We start from the raw sequence: 15812 nt of genomic DNA, 5'->3' as shown, positions 1-15812 counted from the left end.
CGTTCTATTCCAGGCTAAGGCAGAGGTCACTTTGCCTGGAGAGGGGATTGATTTCTCTTAGGAGAAGTTTCAAAGAAACAGCATCAGCTGTTACATTCTCATTCATCACAAAAATGAAGATGGGAAAAAAAAAAAACTGCTGATGTGTTTAGGAAAGACAGAGACCAACTGTGGTTGGAGAACTGGAATCTGAATAGCCTTGATATACTAGTTAACATACAGGAAAGTATAGTTTTTTGGAAATAAGACTTGAGCATCCCCATGGGATTATTTCTAGTCAAAATGCTTTCTGACAAGTGAGCATGGCTGTTCTGGGAGCCAGTGTGTACTGCCAGAGGAGGGAAGCTGGGAATTGGAGATGTGAAATTTGCTGGTTCAGACTATTGGCTCCATATATCAACTGTTGTCCAGAATGAAAGGAGCTACTGACAATGCAATCTTTCTTTGGTCCTGAAGTTTGATTGATTGACTGACCAAGTTGAAAGCAAAAATTTGCTGCCAGTGGGGAGGAGGACAAACCTGAGGTCCCAAGCAAAGTTTTGTTTAGGACACTTAGAGGTTACTAAATTACAGAGGTTGATTTTTTTTTCTACTTATTTTTGAACTAGTGGAAACATTTATTTAAGGACTATGAGATTTATATTCTAATTTCAGTATTATCATCTAATTGTGTGATTATGAGAAAGTAATATATTGTCTCTGAACTTTCTTGTGGATAAAACTGAGCAGCTTGGGTTAAATCAACACTGGGGTCCTTCTAGTTGTAACACGATCATTCTAGTTTTAGTATCATATTCATTATAGGATTTGGCCATTAGAAAATACACATTAAATTAAAACTAGACTCCCTGTTTACTACACTGTGTCACATTCCCAGATATCTGAAGCAACACCATTTGGATAACAATGATATTTTGGTTGTTGTTTTTCTAACAATTGGATAAAAATATGTTGGTGGAGTAGGTAGAAAATAAATACCTAACTTCAGCAACTTAATAGCTGATTGCTTAAGAGCTGAAAATGAAAACAAAGGAAGATAAATAGCTCTTTGCCTCAGACACTGGCATTTGTGACTTGCTAGGTTGGCAGACTGAACACATCTAGAGTAAAAGTGCATCAAGAATGATTGATTAATACCTTCTATGGCAAATGGCTTCCCCACAGTTAGAAGTTTGCAGTCAGCATCTACTGACACTTCGTAGTCCAGAAGGGCTTTGTCCATGATGAAGGCATCTAGTTTCTCTGGATCATTCCTGTGTTTAAGACCAAAATAAGAAAAGTGGAAAATGATTCATTAATAGACAGGAAACACCAAGTCTGACAGCTAGCTTTTGTTTAGGGAGCAGACATCTGACAGTAAGGGCAGTGCAGCCTGGGCAGCTGCTGGCTCTGCCTTGGTGACATCTCACTGACCTGCAGAGAGAAGACCAGGGGAAACAGACACTCTTAACAGAGAGCACGACATCTATCCAGGGGGTCTAAATTGAACAACAAAACCAGAGCGACCCTGAATTGAGTGCAAAGATAAATAGTCAAGGTTCATTTCTCGTACATTAACTGAATGACCATTTTTTCTTTTTGGTCGTGCTACATGTAGGATCTCAGTTTCCCAACCAGGGATCAAACTGTCCCTGTAGTGGAAGTGCAGAGTCAACCCACTGGACCACCGAATGAAGTCCTCCAAATGACTCCTTGGTGTAGGCATTATATTTATTGTTCTCCATGCCCTTTATAATGACCCTGAAGAGGGAGGTGGGCTTCCCTGGTAGCTCAGATGGTAAAGAATCTGCCTGTAATGCAGGAGACCCAGGTTCAATCCCTGAGTTGGGAAGGTCCCCTGGAGAAGGAAATGACAACCCACTCCAGTATTCTTGCCTGGGAAATCCCATGTCCATGGGGTTGCAAAGAGTCAGACATGACTGCACGACTATCACTTTCATTTTCACTCGAAGGGGGTGTTAGTATCCTATTTTAACAAGTGAAGGAATTGAGGTTCAGAGAGTTGAAATAAGTTGATCTAGTTCACAAGCCAGTAAGTGTTGGAGCTAGGCGATCTCATTAATCAATATGTGAAAATTCTTCATTCTTTCTGTCATGATCACTGTCATATTCTCCAGAGATCAGGCATTATTTTACACTTGGGAGTACATAATAAAGAAGTGCAAATAAGAGATCCAGCACTCTTGGGGAAAAAAGAGTTCAGGTCTCTAAAGTCCATAGCTGATGTTTAATAAATGGAAGAGGAAGCATATGTAAATCAGGTCTTTGTGGTCTGATTTATTAATATAATTCCAGAGATTCATGTTTCACTCCCATCCCAGGAGACAGTTCAGGCAAAAATCATTTAAAGGCAAGTATTTCTGGACTGTAACAGTGAATTGGCTGTGGGCTGGGCTCAAGATAGCAACAGACACTTTGTGCATCCTTTTTGTATTCTCCCCCATTTTTTAACATAGGCGCAGAAATGGTCCCCAGGAAGGTGGTCAGCACCAGTTGAGCTCCACTCACAAAGGAGGCAAGGGAGAATGAGTTTCACAGGGAACTATTTAAGGTATATGCAAATGGCTCTTTGTTTTCAGCTATCTCAATAATTTTTGGAAAGGTAATAAAACATTTAATAAAGCCTTTTTGACCCTCAGGGTTGTCTAATGAGCTTGGTAAAGAGAACAACTCTTCTCTGTTCTATCTGGGTCCAGTCCTTCCTCTCTTAGAACCAAAAATGAGGCTATTGGAATTCAGTACAGAGGGGTAGATTCTAAACTCAGAGGAGAATATTGGGCTATAAAAAATCTAAAAGAGAAGGACACCACTAAACACCTCTAAGATTCATCATTGAGCAGCAAGTACCTTTATGATTGGTTTGTCTGACACACACTGACATATATTGAGTAGGTCAGCTTCCCTTCTTGGTGCCAATGACCATCACTTCCTCTTTATACTCTTCCAGAAAGTGAAATAGCCACTTCAAAATGAATAATATAAAAAAAAATCTAAAAAAAAAGAATAATCTTTCCAGGGGTATTGGATTTGAGTTACAATGAAGCCTATGTTTCAGTTCAGTTGTGTCCGACTCTTTGCGACCCCATGGACTGCAGCAAGCCAGACTTCCCTGTCCATCACCAACTCCAGGAGTTTACTCAAACTCATGTCCATTGAGTCAGTGATGCCATCCAACCATCTCATCCTCTGTCAGCCCCTTCTCCTCCTGCCTTCAATTTTTCCCAGCATCAGGGTCTTTTCCAATGAGTCAGTTCTTTGTATCAGGTGGCCAAAGTATTGGAGTTTCAGCTTCAGCATCAGTCCTTCCAATGAATATTCAGGACTGATTTCCTTTAGGATGGACTGGTTGCATATCCTTGCTGTCCAAGGGACTCTCAAGAGTCTTCTCCAACACCACAGTTCAAAAGCATCAATTCTTTGGCACTCAGCTTTTGTTATAGTCCAACACTCACATCCACACATGACTACTGGAAAAACCATAGCTTTGACTAGATGGATCTTTGTTGGCAAAGTAAAGTCTCTGCTTTTTAATATGCTATCTAGGTTGGTCATAACTTTTCTTCCAAGGAGTAAGTGTCTTTTAATTTCTGGATGCAGTGACCATCTGCAGAGACTTTGGAGCCCCCAAAAATAGTCTGTCACTGTTTCCATTGTTTCCCCATCTATTGGCCATGAAATGATGGGACCAGATGCTGTGATCTTAGTTTTCTTAATGTTGAGTTTTAAGCCACTTTTTCACTCTCACTTTTCACTTTCATCAAGAGACTCTAGTTCTTCTTCACTTTCTGCCATAAGACTTGTGTCATCTGCATATCTGGGATTATTGATATTTCTCCCGGCAATCTTGATTCCAGCTTGTGCTTCATCCAGTCCAGCATTTCTCATGATGTACTTTGCATATAAGTTAAATAAGCAGGGTGACAATATACAGCCTTTTCCTATTTGGAAGAAGTCTGTTGTTCCATGTCCAGTTCTAACTGTTGCTTCCTGACCTGCATACAGATTTCTCAAGAAATCTTACTCCTTTTCCTATTTGGAAGAAGTCTGTTGTTCCATGTCCAGTTCTAACTGTTGCTTCCAGACCTGCATACAGATTTCTCAAGAGGCAGGTCAGATGGTCTGGTACTCCCATTTCTTGAAGAATTTGCCACAGCTTGTTGTGATCTACACAGTCAAAGGCTTTGGCCTAGGCAATAAAGCAGAAATAGACATTTTCCTGGAACTCTCTTGCTTTTTCGATAATTCAATGGATGTTGGTAATTTAATATCTGGTTCCTCTGCCTTTTCTAAATCCAGCTTGAACATCTGGAAATTCATGGTTTATGTACTGTTGAAGCCTGGCTTGGAGAATTTTGAGCATTACTTTACTAGCGTGTGAGATGAGGGCAACTGTGCAGCAGTTTGAGCATTCTTTGGCATTGCCTTTCTTAGGGATTGGAATGAAAACTGACCTTTTCCAGTCCTGTGGCCATTGCTGAGTTTTCCAAATTTGCTGGTATATTGAGTGCAGCACTTGCACAGCATCATCTTTTAGCATTTGAAATAACTCGACTGGAATTCCATCACCTCCACTAGCTTTGTTCATAGTGATGCTTCCTAAGGCCTACTTGACTTCACATTCCAGGATGTCTGGCTTTAGATGAGTGATCACACCATCATGATTATCTGGGTCATGAAGATCCTTTTTGTACAGTTCTTCTGTGCATTCTTGCAACCTCTTCTTAATATCTTCTGCTTCTGTTAGGTCCATACCATTTCTGTCCTTTATTGTGCCCATCTTTGCATGAAATGTTCCCTTGGTAACTCTAATTTTCTTGAAGACATCTGCTAGTCTTTCCCATTCTATTGTTTTCCTCTGTTTCTTTGCGTTGATCACTGAGGAAGGCTTTCTTTTCTCTCCTTGCTATTTCTTTGGAACTCTGCATTCAAATGGGTGTATCTTTCCTTTTCTCCTTCGCTTTTCACTTCTCTTCTTTTCACAGCTATTTGTAAGGTCTCCTCAGACAACCATTTTGCCTTTCTGCATTTTTTTCTTTGGGAAGGTCTTGATCACTGCCTCCTGTACAATGTCACGAACCTTCATCCATAGTTCTTCAGGCACTCTGTCAGATCTAATCCCTTGAATCTATTTCTCACTTCCACTATATAATCTTAAGGGATTTGATTTAGATCATACCTGAATGGTCTAGTGGTTTTCCCTACTTTTTTCAATTTAAGTCTGAATTTGGCAATAACGAGTTCATGATCTGATCCACACTTAGCTCCCAGTCTTATTTTTGCTAACCCTATAGAGCTTCTCCATCTTTGGCTGCAAAGAATGTAATCCATCTGATTTCAGTATTGACCATCTGGTGATGTCCATGTGTAGAGTCTTCTCTTGTGTTGCTGGAAGAGGGTGTTTGCTATGACCAGTGTGTTCTTATGACAAAACTCTATTAGCCTTTGCCCTGCTTCATTCTGTACTCCAAGGCCAAATTTGCCTGTTACTCCAGGTATCTTTTGACTTTCTACTTTTGCATTCCAGTCCGCATAACAAAAAGAACGTTTTTTTTGTGTGTGTGTGTTAGTTCCAGAAGGTCTTGAAGGTCTTCATAGAACTGTTCAACTTCAGCTTCTTCAGCATTACTGGTCAGGGATGAGATTTGGATTACTGTGATATTGAATGTTTGCCTTGGAAATGAACAGAGATCATTCTGTCGTCTTTGAGATTGCATCCAAGTACTGCATTTCAGACTCTTTTGTTGACTATGATGGCTACTCCATTTCTTCTAAGGGATTCTTGCCAACAGTAGTAGATATAATGGTCATCTGAGTTCAATTCACCCATTCTAGTCCATTTTAGTTTACTCATTCCTAAAATGTCGATGGTCACTCTTGCCATCTCCTGTTTGACCACTTCCAATTTGCCTTGATTTATGGACCTAACATTCCTGTTTCCTATTTAATATTGCTCTTTTCAGCATTGGACTTTACTTCCATCACCAGTAACATCCACAACTGGGTGTTGTTTTTGCTTTGTTGCATGTCTTCATTCTTTCTGGAGATATTTCTCCACTGATCTCCAGTAGCATATTGGGCACCTATTGACCTGGGGAGTTCATCTTTTAGTGTCCTATCTTTTGCCTTTTCATACTGTTCATGGGGTTCTCAAGGCAAGAATACCGAAGTGGTTTGCCATTCCCTTCTCCACTGGACCACATTTTGTCAGAATTCTTCCCGATGATCGTCCGTCTTGGATGGCCCTAGATGGCATGACTCATAGTTTCATTGAGTTATACAAGCCTGTTGTCCATGTGGTCAGATTGGTTAGTTTTCTGTGATTGTGATTTTCAGTCTGTCTGCCCTCTGATGGAGTAGGACAAGAGGCTTATAGAAGCTTCCTGATGGGAGAGACTGACTTAAGGGGTCTTGTTCTGATGGGCAGGGCCATGCTCATAAATCTTTTTTACTATGTTTAACTTCAACCAAAATGAAAAACATCTTTCAGCTCCAGAGCTGTGGGAAGCTTCAGAAAGGGCTTAGTATATGAAATGTATCCTGGAAGCTGAGGATTAGAAACCTTAATGGAATCCTGGCAGTAAAATAAAAATCAAGCTGAAAGGTATTTCTCTAATGAAAGCTTTATTCTCACAGTACCAAAATGTACCTTGGGAGCTACACAGGACCAAGTTACCATTTACTAATGCTCTGTAAATATTTGTGGCAGCAATAAGAGTACAAAGAGTTAGGGCTCAGCTTTTCTAACCAGTACTTCCTGTGGTCCATCTGAGTGGTATCCCTAAATAACTCCTCATGAGTTTGAATTGCAAAGTGAAGTTATCTATGGCAGGTCTCTGTTGCATAGGAAGGCAAGAAGCAATTAGCCAACAGACTCCCGTGGGGCCCTGAGTCACTGGTGAGGAAGTGGCAGGGTTTGATCCAGGTATAATGAGTTTCCAGACTGGCTGAATCATCCTTACAGTTGGCAGGGCCTACAGTTGTTTCTCCCATTATAAAATCATGCTGTCTTTTTGAACATTCATTTCATAACACATACACCACAAAACTAGTTATATATAAACATATAAAAATAAAGTAATTATTACTATAATAGGGATTCATTTATTGGAATACTGTCACTTCAGAAAGCAGGGTCCTAAGTGAGTTAGGATGAAGCTCAGGGAATCTGATGGGAGAGAGGAGGGACAGCGTTAACACAGGAACTTCTCTTTATAGGTGACTCCAGGGGTAGAGCCCTGTAGGTCATGGCACTGGTATGTCAGGGGGACCTTGGGGACCTTGGTTTTTTGGAGTAGTGAATAGGAGCATAGGCTGTATCTGGGCCAAAGGTGGAGAGAGAAGCTCAGAGGGAAGAAGGCAGAGAGCATTAATGATGACCTTTGTTCCAAAGTTACCTCAATCTGTAATTCACCTGGGGAGCTTGTTAAAATGCAGATTCTGTGATGGGACCTGAGAGTCTTCATTGCTCACACGCTCCCAGGTGCTACCTGCTACCTGGCTGTTGCTGGACTGTGGGCTGTACCTTGAACATCAAGGACCTGCTTTCCAGTTATAGTTCTCAGGCTAGCCTGCAGCAGTGGCTACAGTCTAAAGACACGGTTTTGGTCCTGAGTGCCACTTGCTAGCTGTATTTCCATGGACAAGTTGATTCTTTCGGGCCTCAACTCTTTCACCTGTGCCTGTTTCCTAACAATTTCTTCTCTCCAGCTAGAGTGCGGCAAACTAAGCTCTCAGGCCTTGGAGGTGAATCCTCCAGAATAAATGAATACCCAGAGTGGAGTGGAACTGCTCCGCGGCAGCGGGGGCTTTTCTCAGCTTTCACACTGCCAGAAGGGCCCACTTTGTCACCCATTACTATTTGGTGGGGAGCCATCACTGTCTTCCTGACATCTTATTCTTTTTCCCAGCCATGGATTTCCCTGATGGAGAGGATAAAAAGGAGGTGTTGGGGGGCAAAGGAGCACTAAACTCTGTGTCAGAGAGGGACTCTAATGTTTTAAAGTTCTTACAAAATTGAAAGTGCCATTTCATAGTGTTTCACACTATATATACCTGTGAAAATCTGAGAACACTGTTTCCTTTCTAGACTCTAGTTTAGTCCATAAAATTGTTTTCAGGGCTTATTACTAGAGTTTTTGAGAAATACAGAGCACTTATGTCCCATAAAATTATGTACTTCCCTTCTTTCTTAAAAAGAATTTGAGGTGCCAAGTCTTGCTGTCATTGGGGAGATAATTGTGTTTGATGATAGAGAAACCAGTTTTCTGGTACTGCACGATTGTAGGGATTGGAGTTTGAATGTACGTTATTGTCCTGAGACCATCAGGCAGGAGGGGGAGGACTGCTTGCTCGCATGCTGTGGCACTTATCAGGAGCCATTCATCCCCTTCTCCCAGGCAGATTAGTTGAGCAGACCCAGAGATGCACCATCCTCCTTTGCATTCAGCTTCCCTGAATTATAGCTCTGATAATCTGCCATGGCAATGTGATTGCTCTTGATTGCTTCTCATAAATTCTGATGAGAAGGATGCAGGCATGGGAATCATTGCCTTTTATTTTATTTCTTTTCTACAGGAAATCTCTAAGATAAATCCCACTTCCTTGTGGCAAGAGGAGACAGTTCACAGGCTTAGAGATTCACTGTGAAGGAAAGGGTTGCTTTGGGACACTTTATCCTCTGGCCACATTCCCTGAGTGTTTGATCGTTTCAGCACCATTATTTTCCCAAGTGATGTCAAGCCAACGTTTACTTCCCCCACCATCTGCTACACTACTGACCCTACTGGCATTTTGATCAAAGCTACTGCCAGCTTGGGACTGTGGAGGTAACTAGAAAACTAGGTCACATAATTATATGCACATTTATTCCATACTGTCTCCTGGATCTCACATGGTGTGAGGTATTATGGAACACACAATGGGTATATTTAGATAACATTAAAAAAAAAAACCCAAAAACATTACATCAGTAACAAGACTTCTTTTTCATTGAGGACTTTTTGGACTGAGGAGGTTGACACTCACTTTAGATATGCCACTCCATCCAGGGTGGCTGGTACATTGTACCTTCTCATATACTCATGCATCTCTGGGAAGCTTTGCCTCACATAGTCTTCAGCACTGCTCTCCCGGACAGTTCCAAAACGGAAGCCTTGAGAGGGATGATGTAGCTATGAGGCAGAAAAAGAAATGTCTTGAATTAAAATTATTCCTAGAGTTGTTTTCAAATTTTTCTTTTTCTATCATTCTTTTGAGTCTGATAATGACCTTGAATTTTTCAAACACAGTCATAAACATAAATTTCCATGTGCCAACATAGGTACATGCTCTTTCATACCAGCTTTCACATAAATAAATGTTCTATCTTCACACAAGTAACTAGTCTTTCTTCAGAAGCAAACAGATGAAAACAACAAACAGAAAATATAAAACAGCTTTCTTCTTTATATTGAGAGCCTGTCAGAATTCTTTAGAAATTATAAAATGACATATGAAATCAACCTTGGTAATCATATTATAAATTGCTTATTAGGCAAAGCATAAAGTTAAAATAATAAATTAAAGATTGTGCCCTTCCTTGATTAGAACTACACAAAGGCCAAGTCAAAATCCTGCAACCTGAGATCAAAATATACATGACCCCAAACCATGAATTCACCTCTTTTATGTTTATTAGTCTTTATGCTGTAGTATTAAGTTCATTGAATTTATTTTTGGTATAATTATGAAATGATCTCTTTCCCTTAGATAACTCTGTTATCCAGTGCTGAGTCATATTGCATATTTTTTCAAATAGAATGGTATGTAAGACAATTAGGAGCAACAGGGGAGGTGGCTAGCAGGAGTAGATCCAGTAATGTCATGGTTCTCCAGGATGCAAGGCCTCACAGTGAGGAGAGGTATTAAGATATAGTACATGAAACAGTATAATTCATGGAAGTTGCACAGAAGTGTTAATACAGGATCTAGAGTTATTTCAAATAAAAGAATCAACTCGGGTTTTTTTTCTTTTTTTTTAAGTTGTTTACACACCTACAGATAAAGAAATCACTGAATTTGGTAAGAAACAATTTATATTTGAAGATTAATTAGTTTTGACACAGCAAAGGGTCTAACAATATGGCAATAAATTATTTGCCACATCCTTATAGAATGTTATCTAATGTATAAATCATGTTTGTAAAGCATATTTAATAAAACAAAGCAAATGCTCATATGACAAATGAAGAAAAGGCTCTTGTATGGTCTGATCAAAGTTAAATATGTATATAGTTATTTTAAGGGCTTCCCAGGTGGTGTAGTGGTAAAGAATCTGCCTGCCAATGCAGGAGATGTGGGTTTGATCCCTGGGTCAAGAAGATCCCCTGGAGAAGGAAATGGCAACCCACTCCAGTATTCTTGCCTGGAGAATTCCATGGATAGAGGAGCTATCCCATGGAACAGGGAATGTATCCCAGATACAGAGTTAACCCACTGTAACTGGTGGGTTACAGTCCATGGGGTTTCAAAGAGTTGGACACAACTGAGCATGCATACATTCATAATTATTTTAAATACTGTGGCTCCCTCATATATATCATATATACACATGTACACACACACACACACACACACACACACACCCCTGGGAAGGAAATATATGAAGATATTAACAATGGTTGTTCCATATATTTATTTATAGATTGGCTAAAGAAACATGCCTCATGTTTGTAAGTTAAAAAACTACATTCAATTAAGCAAGTCATTAAATTATGTCAATATTTTTCTGGGGGGAAGCTTTGCATAATTTTCAGAGTTACTGGGCCCACAAAGGTAAATACCTACAATCATTGCCACAAAGTGACTTACCACCTGCTTTGTGATATTTCTTTGGCTATCTCACTGTTGAACAGGCTGTATGGCATAAACTTGTGTTCAATTGTTCACACACTGGATAAATTCTAATGTTTTATGCCAGCATAACCTTAATGAGGCATCAATAATAATAATGGCTAACATTTATTGATTTTTATGTGCTAACTGATGTTTATCTACATTATCTTGATTAATCCTCATAAAAACCTGATTAATCCTTATAAAAACCTCATAAAAAGGACTTTAGTAATACTTCTTTTTTAAGGATTAATCAACTAGAAGCTCAGTGAAATGTAGCAAGTAATAGTAAGTAATAAAAGTAGTAAGATCACCCAGCTAGAAGTAGTAGGGATTGGATTAGAACCTATGTCTGTTTCACTTCAAAGTCCGCACTATTACCGACCACATTACCCTGCCTTCCAGGTCATGGCAGCAAATGGAGAGAAGATGTTTATTAGAACAAACTCACTAGTCTTTTAAAATATTCTCCTTAAGCCTTAGGCCTAGGCTGTTCTTACAGTAGCAGATTGCAACCCTATGGCTTGATCAAGGCAAACTTATCAGCATTCTGTTTATCCAACAGCTATTCATTTTTGAAAGCCTAGATCAAGACTCTGTCTGAAGTCTTTGGCCTTATCGAATTTCACCCTCCTATCCAGGAAGAACAAAAATAAAAATAATTTACTGCCTCTTTATCTGTGCTGAGACAGCACCTTGTACATACATAAAATGTAGGCTAGGTACCTACTTAGCCATTTTTCACACTTTTCATACATTTTTTCCTTTGTCTCTCCCAATAAACTTATGAGGTATTTCTATTACCATCCTTTTATAAATAAAGGAACTGAAGATTAGAAAGTTTGTTATTTGCCCAAGACCACAGAGCTAGTAAATGTTGAATGTGGAATATGAACCCAGATAGTCTGATGGAAACGAACAGAGATCGTTCTGTCGTTTTTGAGATTGCATCCAAGCACTGCATTTCAGACTCTTTTGTTGATTATGATGGCTACTCCATTTCTTCTAAGGGATTCTTGCCAACAGTAGTAGATATAATGGTCATCTGAGTTCAATTCACCCGTTCCAGTCCATTTTAGTTCACTCATTCCTAAAATGTCGATGGTCACTCTTGCCATCTCCTGTTTGACCACTTCCAATTTGCCTTGATTTATGGACCCAACATTCCAGGTTCCTATGCAGTATTGCTCTTTACAGCATTGGACTTTACTTCCATCACCAGTCACATCCACAACTGGGTGTTGTTTTTGCTTTGGCTCCATCTCTTTGTTCTTTCTGGAGTTATTCCTCCATTGATCTCCAGTAGCATACTGGGCACCTATTGACCTGGGGAGTTCATCTTTCAGTGTCCTATCTTTGCCTTTTCATACTGTTCATGGGGTTCTCAAGGCAAGAATACCGAAGTGGTTTGCCATTCCCTTCTCCAGTAGATCACATTTTGTCTGAACTCTCCCCTATGACCCATCTGTCTTGGATGGCTCTAGATGGCATGGCTCATAGTTTCATTGAGTTAGACAGGGCTGTGGTCCATGTGATCAGATTGGTTAGTTTTCTGTGATTGTGGTTTTCAGTCTGTCTGCCCTCTGATGAAGAAGGATAAGAGGCTATGGAAGCTTCCTGATGGGAGAGACTTACTGAGGGGGAAACTGGGTCTTGTTCTGATGGGCGGGGCTGTGCTCAATAAATCTTTAATTCAATTTTCTGTTGATGGGTGGAGCTGTGTTCCCTCCCTGCTATTTACTGGGGCCAAACTATGGTGGAGGTAATGAAGATAATGGCAACCTTCTTCAAAAGATCCCACGCATGTACCGCTACACTCACTGCCCTCAACCCTGCAGCAGGTCACCACCGACCCATGCCTCCGCTGGAGACTCCTGGACACTCAATGGGCAAGTCTGGGTCAGTCTCTTGTGGGGTCACTATTCATTTCTCCTGGATCCTGGTGTGCACAAAGTTCTGTTTGTGCCCTCCAAGAGTCTATTTCCTAGTCCTGTGTAAGTTCTGGCAGCTCTATGGTGGGGTTAATGGCGACCTCCTCCAAGAAGGCTTATGCCATACCCAAGTCTGCTGCACCCAGAGCCCCGTCCCTGTGGCAGTCCACTGCTGACCCGTACCTCCACTGGAGATGCTCAAACACAGTTCTGTCTCAGTCTCTGTGGGGTCCCTGGATCCTGGTGTGCAAAAGGTTTGTTTGAGCCTTCTGAGCATCTCTGGTGGGAATGGGGTTTGATTCTAAAGGTGAATTCGCCCCTCCTACCATCTTGCTGGGACTTCTGCATTGCCCTTGGGCATGGGGTATCTCTTCACAGCCCCTCCAGGGCCTACCATCTTGCTGGGGTTTCTCTGACCTTGGGTGTGGGGTATCTCCTCATAGCCACTCCAGTGAACTGCAGCCACAGATCCTGACCTTGGGCGTGGGGTATCACCTATTTCAATATCACAGTAATCCAAGTCTATGCCCCAACCTGTAAAGGTGAAGAAGCTGAAGTTGAACAGTTCTATGAAGATCTACAAGACCTTTTGGAACTAACACCAAAACAAAACAAAACAAAACAAAACAAAAAAAAACCATGCCCTTTTCATCCTGGGGGACTGGAATGCAAAAGTAGGAAGTCAAGAGATACCTGGAGTAACAGGAAAATTTAGCCTTGGAGTACAGAATGAATCAGGGCAATGGCTAATAGAGTTTTGCTATAAGAACACACTGGTCATAGCAAACACCCTCTTCCAGCAACACAAGAGAAGACTCTACACATGGATATTACCTGATGGTCAATACTGAAATCAGATGGATTATATTCTTTGCAGTCAAAGTTGGAGAAGCTCTATACAGTCAGCAAAAACAAGACTGGGAGCTGACTGTGGATCAGATCATAAACTCCTTATTGCCAAATTCAGACTTAAGTTGAAGAAAGTAGGGAAAACCACTAGACCATTCAGGTATGACCTAAATCAAATCCCTTAAGATTATACAGCAGAAGTGAAAAATAGATTCAAGGGATTAGATCTGATAGACAGAGTGCCTGATGAACTAGGGATGGAGGTTCATGACACTGTACAGGAGATAGGGATCAAGACCATCCCCAAGAAAAAGAAATGCAAAAAAGCAAAATATCTGTCTGAGGAGGCCTTACAAATAGCTATGAAAAGAAGAGAAGTGAAAAGCAAAGGAGAAAAGGAAAGATATACCCATTTGAATGCAGAGTTCCAAAGAATAGCAAGGAGAGATAAGAAAGACTTCCTCAGTGAACAATGCAAAGAAACAGGAAAACAGTAGAATGGGAAAGACTAGAGATGTCTTCAAGAAAATTAGAGATACCAAGGGAACATTTCTTGCAAAGATGGACTCAATAAAGGACAGAAATGGTATGGGCCTAACAGAAGCAGAAGATATTAAGAAGAGGTTGCAAGAATGCACAGAAGAACTGTACAAAAAGGATCTTCATGACCCAGATAATCATGATGGTGTGATCACTCACTTAGAGCCAGACATCCTGGAATGTGAAGTCAAGTGGGCCTTAGAAAGCATCACTACGAACAAAGCTAGTGGAGGTGATGGAATTCCAGTTGAACTATTTCAAATGCTAAAAGATGATGCTGTGAAAGTACTGCACTCAATATGCCAGCAAATTTGGAAAACTCAGCAATGGCCACAGGACTGGAAAAGGTCAGTTTTCATTTCAATCCCTAAGTAAGGTAGTGCCAAAGAAGGCACAGACTACTGGGTAATTGCACTCATCTCACATGCTAGTAAAGTAATGCTCAAAATTATCCAAGCCAGGCTTAAGCAATACATGAACTGTGAACTTCCAGATGTTCAAGCAGTTTTAGAAAAGGCAGAGGGACCAGAGTTCAAATTGCCAACATCTGCTGGATCATCAAAAAAGCAAGAGAGTTCCAGAAAAACATCTATTTCTGCTTTATTGCCTACCAAAGCTTTTGACTGTGTGGATCACCACAAAGTGTGGGAAATTCTGAAAGAGATGGGAGTACCAGACCATCTGACCTGCCTCTTGAGAAATCTGTATGCAGGTCCTGAATCAACAGTTAGAACTGGACATGGAACAACAGATAGTTTCCAAATAGGAAAAGGAGTATGTCAAGGCTGTATATTGTCACCCTGCTTATTTAACTTATATTCAGAGTACATCATGAGAAATGCTGGTCTGGATGAAGCACAAGCTGGAATCAAGATTGCTGGGAGAAATATCAATAACCTCAGATATGCAGATGACACCTTGCCTATGGCAGAAAGTGAAGAAAAACTAAAGAGCCTCTTGATGAAAGTGAAAGAGGAGAGTGAAAAAGTTGGCTTAAAACTCAACATTCAGAAAACTAAGATCAAGGCATCTGGTCCCATCACTTCATGGTAAATAGATGGGGAAACAGTGGAAACAGTGGCAGAGGTTATTTTTCGGGGCTCCAAAATCACTGCAGATGGTCCGAGCAGCCATGAAATTAAAAGACACTTGCTCTTGGAGGGAATGCTATGACCAATCTAGACAGCATATTAAAAATCAGAGACTTTGCCAACAAAGGTCCATCTAGTCAAGCCTGTAGTTTTTCCAGTAGTCATGTATGGATGTGAGAGTTGGACTATAAAGAAAGCTGAGCACCAAAGAATTGATGCTTTTGAACTGTGGTGTTGGAGAAGACTCTTGAGAGTCCCTTGGACAGCAAGGATATGCAACCAGTCCATCCTAAAGGAAATCATTCCTGAATATTCATTGGAAGGACTGATGCTGAAGCTGAAACTCCGATACTCTGGCCACCTGATGGGAGGAAATGACTCATTGGAAAAGACCCTGATGCTGGGAAATGTTGAAGGTGGGAGGAGAAGGGGCCGACAGAGGATGAGATGGTTGGATGGCATCACCGACTCAATGGACATGAATTTGAGTAAACTCCCGTAGTTGGTGATGGACCGGGAGGCCTAGGGT

General features: G+C 40.8%; 1 protein-coding gene across 1 annotated transcript in view; it reads right to left on the bottom strand.

The window, feature by feature from the left end:
* GRIN3A (glutamate ionotropic receptor NMDA type subunit 3A) overlaps positions 1-15812 on the bottom strand; it is a 203343-nt gene that overhangs the window by 62257 nt on the left and 125274 nt on the right. Inside the window, exons 4-5 of the mRNA XM_070459357.1 lie at positions 9025-9170; positions 1138-1253 (exon numbers count right to left, since the gene is read on the bottom strand). Coding sequence (XP_070315458.1) covers positions 1138-1253; positions 9025-9170 — 262 coding nt within the window. The remainder of the gene's footprint in view (positions 1-1137; positions 1254-9024; positions 9171-15812) is intronic.

Source organism: Odocoileus virginianus, chromosome 31 (genome assembly GCF_023699985.2).
Source record: "Odocoileus virginianus isolate 20LAN1187 ecotype Illinois chromosome 31, Ovbor_1.2, whole genome shotgun sequence".
Taxonomy (NCBI): domain Eukaryota; kingdom Metazoa; phylum Chordata; class Mammalia; order Artiodactyla; family Cervidae; genus Odocoileus; species Odocoileus virginianus.
This window is presented reverse-complemented; position numbering and strand designations above follow the sequence as displayed.